Genomic DNA, 12359 nt, shown 5'->3' on the forward strand with positions numbered 1-12359 from the left:
TGATATCATACATGCCATTGCATTTCTGGTAACCAAACATTTAATTTGTGTGAAACACTTAAATTTAACAATTTTTTTCAACAAAATAGCAATCTGCAATTCCCGCCCCCGAAACAAAGAAAAATATTATCTCAGTAGCAGAAACAGATTCTTACAGATACTAGATCCAAGCATATACTCAAAAACACTGGCACCCACCCCATCGAATGTTTCTTTCTGGGGATGTCCATGTAGTCCCCATTATCATCTAAGTAAATGAGAAACATATTCATGCAAATGTTTCCCAGATTTCAATGTCGCCCCTACTATCATCTCATCTGACTGCATAAAAAAAACCTAATAGCCAGACATCAACTAGAATAGACTATCCATCTACCAAAATTATCATGAACTAAATAATATTGCGCACTGTTCAGAGCTGACAAATGCAAGGAATTAATGTGCCAGATCCTTGGCAACAAAGCAGTCATCATCAACAAAAACTGCACTCTGCAATTCCCGTCCCAAACCAAATAAAAATATGATCTCAATAGCAGCAACGGATTGCTACATACACTAGATCCAAGCATATATATTCTCAAACATATCTGATGTTTCCAGGGATGGGATGTCCATAATCATCTAACTAGATCCAAGCATATATATTCTCAAAAATATCTGATGTTTCCAGGGATGTCCATTATCATCTAACTGGATCAAAAACAAATTCGTGCAAATACTGCATGCAGATTCTCAAAATTAATTGCATCACAACAAATGTTCATCTGACTGCATAAAAAGAAACTAATAGCTAGAGATCAACTAGAATAGACTATCCATCTACCAAAATGATCATGAACTAAATAATATTGGGCACTGTTCAGAGCTGACAAATGCAAGGAATTAATGTGCCAGATCCTTGCTAATTCGTGGATGTCTTATCTGGTCCACGGGGAATTACTTCAGTTTCTGCAGCACGGTTGGCAGTGGGGGGATTGAGCTCATCCCAAGCTTCAATCCAAGTGACCATGGCATCTGCCAGCTTCTGGAAATATGGATCTATTACACCAAGTTTGTTCCTTACCTGCTTTGACAGCTCAATGTAGCATTGCTGGACAGACGTACATTCCTGTGGAAGTGTAAGAGATTGGAAAAATGGAATGATGTCCTCTTGCCAAAAGATTCCCTTGTACTCTTTCTTCAAATTAACAAAGGGGTTACTGGCCTTGCTGTGCCAAATGTATGGCAGCCCTGTCTTCACTCCCAATCCCAAGTGGTCGCAGATGACCTTGACACACCATCCTGCCCACATATCGTCATAGCGACCAATGGGCTGCCCATCGCCCATCAAGCCAAAATACATGGCAGGGCCAATCAAGTCCCGATTGAAGGCCAAATTCATGCCACACATGGGGAACAGAGTACCCTTTGGAATTGTTAAAACTGTTGGAATTTAATTCCAACTGCAACAATGAACAGCTGCACAGGAATCTGATTTGCAGTAAATGTTAAAGGTGTTCGGTGCAGCCAAGTCGCCTTTGATATTTTTGCACATAAATATGCATTAAAGTTTCAGCTGATTTCCCCTGCAGACAGCCGACTTGATTTTGATAAAGGCATCACCGCCTTGCTGCAATAAATTCTGAGATAAACATTAGAAGATATTTTGTAATAGTTTATTGTTTTAATCAGATATTTTTCAGCATATAAATACCGCACAGCAGTTCTGTTTTTAAGGTTAGAGAGAAAGATAGAGAGCAGAGGAGAGCACGCAGCAGCGTGAGTATAGTTTTCTGTTAGTGAATATGGAAACGCAGCACACAGCAGTGTTAAGAGTTTAGCAATATAGCGCAGCAGCGCTGGAATGTAATTTCTGTGTTTTGAAGAAAGAATGTGCAGCAGCATGAGCTCACATGAAAGAAGCCCTTTTGCACAGCAGTGCAGGGACTGAAAAGTAAGAGAGAGCAGCAGCGTTAGAAGAAGCAGCAGCAGCAGCTGAAGAATCACACAGAGCAGAGGAAAGCATGCAGCAGCGTGAAGAAGAGGAAGAAGAATAATTTCAGAAGAGTGAAATGCACAGCAGTGCAGAAATTTGAATGTAATTTGTTTTTTTTTATGTTCATCTGTGTGGAACAGAATCGTTCCTTAGTGAATTTCTGAAGTAGATGTTCAGCAATAGAAGTTTTTGAAATTCCCTCTGTATGAGGAAGACAAATCTGTAACAGTTAGTTTATTTTGATAAATACAAGTTAAATTTTTCCTGTTGCTGTTATACTGTCATCGTTGCTGAAACACGACGATCAGCGTTGCTGAAACAGCTCGTAACTCAAAAAATTACCTGACGTCAAAATTACGTTGCTGAAACACCGTTGCTGAAACACCTGTTTCAGCAACTGACAAAATTTCCTGTTGCTGAAACACCGTTGCTGAAACACCTGTTTCAGCAACTGAAAAAAAAAACTGTGTTGCTGAAACACAGTTTCCAGCAAGCGAATTTTTCTGTTTTTCTGTGTAAAAACAGAGTGCGATTTTTTGTCTGTTTGTTATGGGATTTATCAGAAAATTCCAACATGGTATCAGAGCTAGTCCAGGCTCTTTGAAGTGTTAAAGAAGCTGAAGGAAGATTTCTTGCAGCAGCAACTTCTCCAGCAGTGTGAAGACTCAGCCAAGAAAGAATCTAAGGTATTTTTCAAGAATATTTTCTGTGTTGTTATTGAAGAAACAGTCAGTGATTTTAAAAACACAGTCAGAGATTTTAAAGCCTAGAATAAGAATGGCAAGGTCAAAGAAGAAAGCCTCCAGACCTGTTAAAAATGTGTCCCCCCTTTCTACTAAACTAGAAGGCAATCCATTAGACTACAGTCTATTTGAAGTTCCAAAGTTTGATGGAAACTTTGATGTATGGGAAGTAAAGATGAGGGCTTTCCTAATGTTTGAAGGGATTGAAGTCTGGGAGTCAGTGATTGATGACAGCAATATGGATAAAGAATCCATGGAGTATGATGCACAAGCAGCAAAGACTATCTTGGATGGTCTCCCCGATTCAGTGAAGAAGAATCTTGGAAAATATACATCAGCAAAGGATATATGGGAGAGACTGCATGACCTTCATGCAAAGGGAGCATTGACCATGACAATGAGTCAAGAAGAACCCATCATAGGAGCTGAAAATGAAAAGCTTGACCTCATCAAGCTTCAAGTAAAAGAAAGGGATGAAGAGCTTGCCAAGATTAAGAAGGAACTTGATGAAAGCAAGAGGAAGCATCATGAAGAAGTCATGTCTATGACAAATCAGTTGAACAGAGCAAAAAAGCAGGAAGACGCCTTGTCAAGTCAACTTGAACAAAGGCACATAAGAGTGAACAAACTTGTAGAAGAGATTGGACAGTACAAGGCAGAGGTCTCCTCCCTTAAGTCCGAACTACAAGAAGCCAAGAAGCAGGCAAAAGGAGCTGAAAAGAAAATGGAGAGCAGTCAAGCAGAAATCTCCAAAATGAAGTCTGATATTATCTCCCTTAAAATAGTAGCAGCTGAAGCTACTCGTAGCAAGGAAGAAACTGAGGGACAACTAGCAAAGAAAAATAATGAATGTGAAAAGTTAGAAGAAGAGATTGTCCTCCTCAGGAAGAAGGTTGAAGGGATGAACAAGATCATGAAGAGCTCTCAAGCCTTGGATGATATGCTCAGCTATCACAGATCTCCATATGATAAATCAGGACTTGGGTATGTAGGTGAACCCTCAAAGAAGGATGAGAATGCTTTAAGCAAAGGAGATGTGAAGAAGTCAGAAAGAAGGTATGATGCTCCTAGTTCCAGCAAAGGCAAGGAGAAAAATGAAGGCTGCAATAGAAGAAATCCTGCTCCAAGCATAAAACCAGCTACAAGAAGAAATGTAGCTGATGTCAAAGAGGCAAGATGCAATGGTCATCAACAAAGGATCTCAAGGCAGCAAGGCTTCAGAAGTACATCAACGAAACCTCCATCTCCCAGGTACCAAAGTTCATTTCTTGGTTATTGTTATGCTTGTTCAAACTTTGGTCATATGGCAAAAGACTGTAGAGCATTTTATGGAGATAGATGTTGTGGTCCTCGACAATCTCCAAGAAATAATTTTGCAAGAAGAAATCATGAATTTTTATTCATGAACAATGTTGAATGTTTCAAGTGTCATAACATTGGGCATATGGCACGTGACTGTAACTTGACATGGGCCTTTACACAAGCTAAACCCATGCAAAAGAAGAAAGTTACACAAGTATGGAGGAGGAAGAAAACACAGTCCGAAAGTCCCTTGAGCTCTCTAGCTGATCTAAGTTTCTTTTGAGAAGATTCTGCTGAAAGAAGATAAAGCATACACTAAAGGGGAGCTTGTAAATTTTTGTTTGCTGAACTGTATTAACAGTCATTTGTTGATGGAGGATGTATTGCAGCGCAGCAGTTGCAAATGAAACTTTTGTTAATCCCTCTAAAAGGTAATATGCAGCAGTGATGAAATCAGCAATGTTTTTGCTTTGTGTTTATGCAATATGCACAGAAATGCATAAAGAAGAAAAGATGGCAGCGTTGAAATGTAAAGAGAAGCAGCGCAAGAAAAAAAGTATTCAAAGCAAGAAGATCCTCACAGCAGTGGGAAGACAGAACATAAAACAGCAGATTTTTAATGCACACTGAATGAATGAGAATGTGTGTGGCAGCAGAAAGCCAAAGGAATTGCACAGTAGTGCATTGTGTAAAAAAAATGAAGCTGAAGATTGTGTGAAGCAAGGGTGTAAAAAGAAAAGGCAGCACCCCATGTTAATTTTTTTTTTTGTTGTGTGGAGAATGCAGTGCAAAACAGCGTGATGGCAAGAAGGAGAAGCACAGTAGTGCGAAGAAAATGAAACCAGAACTAAGAGAGAATGAAGAAATGTGTTTTTACACAGCAATGCAAATAAGAAAATGCAGCAGCATGAAAATTTTTGTTGAAGAAATGAAAGGTAGTGGCACAGCAGCAGTGCGAGTGTAATCAATGAAGGGGAGCACACGGTGCGTATTTTTGTTGTTAAATGTGAAAGGAATGCGCAGCAGCGCAAGAGCAATTTGAGAAGTTATTTTATGCACAACAGTGCAGTGATAGAGAGAGTGCTGAAACAGCAGTGCTGAAACAGCAGTTGCTAAGACAACATAATGAGACAGTGTTGCTGAGACAGCAATGCTGAGACAAAGTTGCTGAAACAGAGTGCTGATAGAGAGTTGCTGAGATAGCAGTGCTAAGACAGCTGTATATGCAGCAGCATAAATGTATTGAAAGTTTTACACACAGCAGTGTAATGTTTTTCAGGAGAAGACAGAGTCTGTAATGAATAGCAGTATAGAGCATATTGCAACCTGAGTGCCATTGTGAAGAACAATGCGAATGAAGATATTTTCACACACAGCAGTGTAAAATATCAGGCAGACACAGTAGTGTCAATTTGGACAGATTGAAGTGCCTCTGAAGTAGGCATGTTGAAATCCCTCTGTTAAGAGGAAGATTCTCTCGCTGTGTTTTGGAACAACAATGCATTCTACAGGCGTGTTTCAGCAACTGTCTACCAGATGCTGAAACACGTGTTTCAGCAATAGCCTGTGTGGCTGAAACTGTAATTTTCTGAGATAACAGAAATTGCTTGTGGAACTGAAGCGTTCCTTGGAGAATCCCTCTGTGGAGAGGAAGATGCTTTTCAGCATAGTCTCAGGTAAACCCCTCTATTAAGAGGAAGACAATTTTAATTGGTTGTGGAACTGCATCAGAAGCAGTTGGTGAATTCCTCTATGAGAGGAAGTGTTTGGGTACAATTGAATGCCCAGCAGTTGAAATTAAGGGGGAGTGTTGGAATTTAATTCCAACTGCAACAATGAACAGCTGCACAGGAATCTGATTTGCAGTAAATGTTAAAGGTGTTCGGTGCAGCCAAGTCGCCTTTGATATTTTTGCACATAAATATGCATTAAAGTTTCAGCTGATTTCCCCTGCAGACAGCCGACTTGATTTTGATAAAGGCATCACCGCCTTGCTGCAATAAATTCTGAGATAAACATTAGAAGATATTTTGTAATAGTTTATTGTTTTAATCAGATATTTTTCAGCATATAAATACCGCACAGCAGTTCTGTTTTTAAGGTTAGAGAGAAAGATAGAGAGCAGAGGAGAGCACGCAGCAGCGTGAGTATAGTTTTCTGTTAGTGAATATGGAAACGCAGCACACAGCAGTGTTAAGAGTTTAGCAATATAGCGCAGCAGCGCTGGAATGTAATTTCTGTGTTTTGAAGAAAGAATGTGCAGCAGCATGAGCTCACATGAAAGAAGCCCTTTTGCACAGCAGTGCAGGGACTGAAAAGTAAGAGAGAGCAGCAGCGTTAGAAGAAGCAGCAGCAGCAGCTGAAGAATCACACAGAGCAGAGGAAAGCATGCAGCAGCGTGAAGAAGAGGAAGAAGAATAATTTCAGAAGAGTGAAATGCACAGCAGTGCAGAAATTTGAATGTAATTTGTTTTTTTTTATGTTCATCTGTGTGGAACAGAATCGTTCCTTAGTGAATTTCTGAAGTAGATGTTCAGCAATAGAAGTTTTTGAAATTCCCTCTGTATGAGGAAGACAAATCTGTAACAGTTAGTTTATTTTGATAAATACAAGTTAAATTTTTCCTGTTGCTGTTATACTGTCATCGTTGCTGAAACACGACGATCAGCGTTGCTGAAACAGCTCGTAACTCAAAAAATTACCTGACGTCAAAATTACGTTGCTGAAACACCGTTGCTGAAACACCTGTTTCAGCAACTGACAAAATTTCCTGTTGCTGAAACACCGTTGCTGAAACACCTGTTTCAGCAACTGAAAAAAAAAACTGTGTTGCTGAAACACAGTTTCCAGCAAGCGAATTTTTCTGTTTTTCTGTGTAAAAACAGAGTGCGATTTTTTGTCTGTTTGTTATGGGATTTATCAGAAAATTCCAACAAAAACTGCATCCACATACCTGGTGTTGCGTTCCCAAGGCTTGACAAGCTGTGTGGGGGCATCATAGTCGGGGATGTTCATCCAGAGGCCATGAGAGACTGCAGTGGGTGTTCCATGGCGAAGGCTGAAGGGGTACCCACGCACAAAATCTGCGCCCTCTCTGTATGGATCATACAGTGTATTGAAAAAGAATGGAGTGGAGGGGGAAAGCAAATTGAGAATGTGGTGGTGGAGAGCATTGATGTGGTTTCCAGAGGGATCCTTGGCAACAAAGCAGTCATCATCAATTGTAAAGATGTATTTCTTCTTGGAGACCATGTAGCCGAAGCAACGACAGGCACTGTCTTTGAAGGAAATGCAGGAGGCCTTGGGTCCCAGGATCCTGTTGATATCGTTTCTGTTGTACAGTTCGTAGTCGAAACCCTTGGGCACGCTGATGGTCTTCGATGGATCCCCATCCTGCACGATGATGAGGTGATACGGCTCAAAGAATGGCCTCCACATTTCCAAGAAATCCAAGTTCTGGATCGTAGGTATCACTATGTCCACTTCCTCCTTCAGGATCGGGGTCCCAGCGGCACTACAACCTGCCATCTTATTATTATTCATCAACTGATGCCGCAAAATAGAAACAAGAAAGGAAACAAAACAAAAACCACACGGCCGAAGAACAACCCAATCTTCCACTATGCCGCAAAATAGAAACAAGAAATGAAAGAAAACAAAAGCCACACAGCCAAAGAACAACCCAATCTTCCACTGTCAGGAAGAATTGGAAGTGCGCGCACAACCCAATCTTCAACAATCAATCAGGAAGAATTGAAAGTGTTTTGTCCCTTTCCATTCGCATCTGTGTATATATATATATATATATATATATAAAATAAGGAAGAGGATGAGAGATTCACCTTTTTGCGCAATTTCCGGAAAACTTTTTTCGTTGGATTTTGGTCGGGAAGAGTTTTTTGCGTAATTTCTGGAAAACCTTTTTCGTTGGATTTTCGCAGCTCGAATTTTAAAAGGAAGAGTTTCATAAAGCAGTTCAGTTTGGTTATAAATTGTTTTTTAGTTGATTTGTTTAAAATTGGGTAAGATTTTTTTTAAAATTATAATTCATAACTATCCACGTTATTTCTTACGTGTAAAGGGAAGAGTTTCATAAAACAGTACAGTTCGGTTATAAATTGTTTTTTAATTAATTTGTTTAAAATTCGGTAAAAAAATTTTAAATTATAATTCATAACTGTCCACGTTATTTGTTACGTGTAAATCTCTCTTCATATTCCTTTTTCTCATAACCATGTGTTCGCCTCTTTTAGGTTAAATTAATATTCTTTTTTTTCATAACCATGTGTTCCATAACCATGTGTTCGCCTCTTTTGGGTTAAATTAATTTGTTTAAATTTAGGTAAGTTGGGTTACACTTTTTTTTTTTCCAAATTGCGTAAGAATTTTTTAAAATTTAATTCATAACTATGCACCTCAACTGTTACTTGTAAATCTCTTTTCAAGTAAGTGTGATGGTAAGATTCAAATTAAAATATCTTTTAGTTGTAACTCGGTGCTCATCTTTTTTGGGTTTTTTTAGTTAATTTGTTTAAAATTAGGTAAGTTGGGTTACATTTTTTTTTAATTAGTTTGTTTAAAATTGGGTAAGAATTTTTTAAAATTATAATTCATAACTATCCACGCTCTTAGTTACGTGTAAATCTCGCTTCTGATTCTTCTGTTTCTTGCCTGTAAATCTCTCTTCGGATTCTTTTGTTTCATAACCATGTGTTCCTCTCTTTTGGGTTAAATTAATTTGTTTAAATTTAAATAGGTTGGGTTACACTTTTTTTTAATTATTTTTTTTTAATTGCGTAAGATTTCTTTTAAATTTAATTCATAACTATGCACGTTACTTGTTACCTGTAAAGCCCCTTCAAATAGGTGTAATGCTAAAATTCAAATTAAAGTAGTTAAGGCTTAACAAGCTAAGTGGGGGGCATCATAGTTAAGGATATTTATCTAGAGGCCATGAGAAACTCCAGTGGGTGTTCCATGGCAAACGCTCAACGGATACCCATGCACAAAATTTGTGCCCTCTATCATATAGTTATTGAAAAAGAATGGAATTGAAGGGGAAAACAAGTTTAGAATGTCATGCTAGAGAACATTGATGTTGTTTTTAGAGGGTCCCTTAGCAATAAAGCAATAATCACCACTTGTAAATATGTATTTCTTCTTGGAGACCATGTAGCCAAAGCAACGAGAGACACTTTCTGATAATTATGTTTGGAAATTACTGAGAGGGGGGTGAATCCGTAATTTAAAACTTTACTTTTTGCTCAACTTAATTTTCTTCTCATGCAACTAATGATTTATGTATGTGCTCTATTATTATTGGATACCTTTTTGAAAAGAAGTTTTCACATATATTTATCAAGAATTCAAGGACATTCACACAACATTTAAGAACCAACACATGAAGACACCAGATATAAGTGGAAACCCCAAAGGGAGAAAACCATGAATTTTAGGCTGAAAGTGATGTGAAGGAAAGTCGGTACTCTTTATTGCATCATATTTTTTGTAGGCTCCAACCTACAAGAGGCCCCTACCTCAAAGGAAGCTCCAACTCCCACAAATTTTCCGCAGGCTACAACCCACAAGAGGCTCCTACCTCAACATGATACACCCTATTCTTTATCAAGTTATAACATAGAAAGGGACAAAAATATCTCAATCACAATATCAAGTCAAAAACTTTGGATAACTTATATATGTGGCCAATTCATACAGCAGGTATGATGTGGCCAATTCACACATGTTATGACATTGGACCCCAATCAAAACTGTGCAAGGAAATAAGAGCTTGGAGGAATTGTGCAGCCTATATATACAGGCCTAGGTAGTCCATGAGCTACATCATCAAAGTACAGAGAGAGAAGGATAGCTTTTGAGCTGATTCTTTTTGTATGTTGTTGAGGATTTCCACTTGATTGATAATACAGAATGGGGTTTTAGGCTGGTGCTTTCCCCAGGTTGTATATTTTGTGTTATGGTTGATTACTTCTCATTCTCAGTTATATCTCTTCATGCTTGATGTTGCTCATGTTCAATTAAGCTTCCGCTAAGTTTATGGTAGATGTAGATCTAGTATTCTGCTTTAGTACATTGCATATATCAATTGGATCTGCAGGTGAAATTTCTACATGATATTAGTGAGCTAGCTGATTTGTAGAGAAAATTCTACAATCTCAGTATTTGAGATTGTTTCTTAAATCTCTCTCCCAATTCGCAATCTGAGCTCTCACTTTCGGCGGATTTCCTTCCATGAAGGCATTGATTATTTTCTTCATGTGTTCCCCATCAGGTTTCCTACCTCTTTTTTTTTTGTTGTCCACTTGTTCCCTCCTCCTTTTTGGTTCCTCTGTTTCCTCTTTTGGGGGCCATTTTGCTCCCGTCTGGGTGCTGTTGTCTTGCGTCTGGTGTGTTCTATCTTGGTTAGAGTTCTTACTCTGGTGCATTGGATTACCTATCATAAAATCGATGCATTCATAAGCTTTATGGTTTTGACAGAGTTCAATTCCCCAATTGCCCTTTTTCTTTCCTTTGTTCGTGCCTTATATCTTCTAGTTTCTAGCTAGGGTTTGTGTACCCTGTACCTCCTTGTTTCCAGGTGGTTTGGGTTTTTTGACTGTTAATTTCTTTTTCAGGGTCAGGTTTCTCTTAGGTTTTCTTCCCTTAACCCCCCCTTTACAACTTTCTAAGCCCTTCCATTCCTTTCTCCTTGGTCCCAAGTTATCCTCCTCAGATGGGATCAAGTTAATTTTCTTTTCCCACCTTCCCCGCGTTTTCTCAGACGTATCTACACGGTTCCTGGTGCCGCTCCTCTCTTCCCCCTTAGGACGCCTGAATTCTAGCAGTCCTCCGGTCCTAAGGCTTTTCCCTTCCCAGGTTTCTTCCCTAATAGCTATTGTCACAATTCCCTCCATTCCTATAAGCCTGGCCTAGATCGAGAGCCTTCGGGGGATACTGCTGGCTGATTTTCAGGCTGGCCCTCTCCCTTTCTGGGTGTTAGCTCTTGTCTCCCTTTTTCTCTATTCAGAAATTTCCTATGGTCTGCAGGAATGGTGTCTACAGCTCTGGGAATTCTAGAGGCTTTTCCCTTTGTTTTGACTATCTTAAACTAGAAGCTAAGCTGATTATCAATCTTCCTGCTACCAAGACTCGTGATGCTTTCAAAGTTGGCGGGTAAGGGGGCTACATACCTACTTACCACGCGGCTGCTTCTTCCTGATGCTGCCTGCATCTTCACTCTGCGGCCACCTCCCTTTTCGCCACCTTTCCTCGTCTTCGTCTACATGCAAAGAGTTGTTTGCAAGTTTTCTTTGGTTTTAATCTCTTTCTTGCTTTGGCCCTTGACCCTTACCGGCATCTAGTTGTCTTGGTTACCAGTATGGATCCCTTTGATCTTGTCTGGGGATGTTGCCCTCCTATCCTTTCTCCCAATGTCCTTCATTAATTCCCACCTTCTCCCGGCTCCTCTTGCTATGTCACTTCTGACCTCATTCTTCCACTTGGTGTCCTTCCTCTGCTCACCACTATGTTCTCAGTCCTGCCCTCCTATCTGTCAGTTTGGTTCTTTCTATCCCTCACACTCTCGGGGTGCGTACCTTCCCTGCCCTACTCTGTCAGCTGCCTGATCGCCTATCTTCTCACTTCATTCTCTGCGTCTGTCCTTTCCTCCAGTTGTCCTCTTCCTTCTTCCCACTCTTTCCTCTGTGGCCTCTCTTGTTTTCCTCTCCTGTTCGTATTTCATACCTTATCCTTTTCGAGTAGTTGTCTCAGGTCCTTCATTTCCTCCTTCTAGTTTAGCTCGGCCTCGCTTTCATCCAGTGACCTTCCTCCATTTCTACATCCCCAGTTCACCAAGCTGTCTGCTGGTTCATTGCCCTTCCTTCTCACATGGGTGGGAAAGATGTAGGCTACCTTTCATAGTAAGTCGCTTATTTCCTCCACTAACCAGGCCGTTCTCCAAATTCGACTCATTTTTTCCATTGAAGTGCCATTTTGTAGTTGTTTCACGATGTCTACCACTAGTTTCACATCTCCTTCCACCTGCAACTTTTGGTACTTCTCCCTTATGGCAATCTCTAGTCCTCTTCTCAATGCATGAAGCTCAGCTTCGTTGTTGGTTGCGTTGTCGCAATCCATCACTTATATTCTGAGTGTGTTTCCCTTGTCGTCTCTAAAGACTCCTCTTATCCCTGCCTCTCCTGGGTTACCCTTTGCTGCCCCGTAAAAGTTCAACTTGATGAAGCCCTGTTGGAGATTGCTATAGTAGTTGCTCTCTTCTGCCTCATTATTACAGTATTTCCCTACTGTAACTTTCGTCATGCTTGAATTTAGTTGCAGGC

At 39.8% G+C, this 12359-nt stretch overlaps 1 protein-coding gene across 1 annotated transcript; it reads right to left on the bottom strand.

Moving 5' to 3' along the window:
- Positions 1-262: 262 nt before the first annotated feature.
- On the bottom strand, positions 263-7548 carry LOC149238608 (UDP-arabinopyranose mutase 1-like). The gene is made up of 3 exons (XM_089367012.1): positions 6961-7548; position 3717; positions 263-1422 (listed from the first exon to the last, which is right to left on the bottom strand). The coding sequence occupies exons 1-3, from the start codon at positions 7546-7548 to the stop codon at positions 902-904; spliced, it is 1110 nt and encodes a 369-aa protein (XP_089223138.1). The 3' UTR covers positions 263-901.
- Between the last annotated feature and the right edge of the window lie 4811 nt (positions 7549-12359).

Source organism: Pinus tabuliformis, chromosome 8, assembly GCF_031772625.1.
Source record: "Pinus tabuliformis cultivar Carrire ecotype Pingquan chromosome 8, CPIR1, whole genome shotgun sequence".
Lineage (NCBI taxonomy): Eukaryota > Viridiplantae > Streptophyta > Pinopsida > Pinales > Pinaceae > Pinus > Pinus tabuliformis.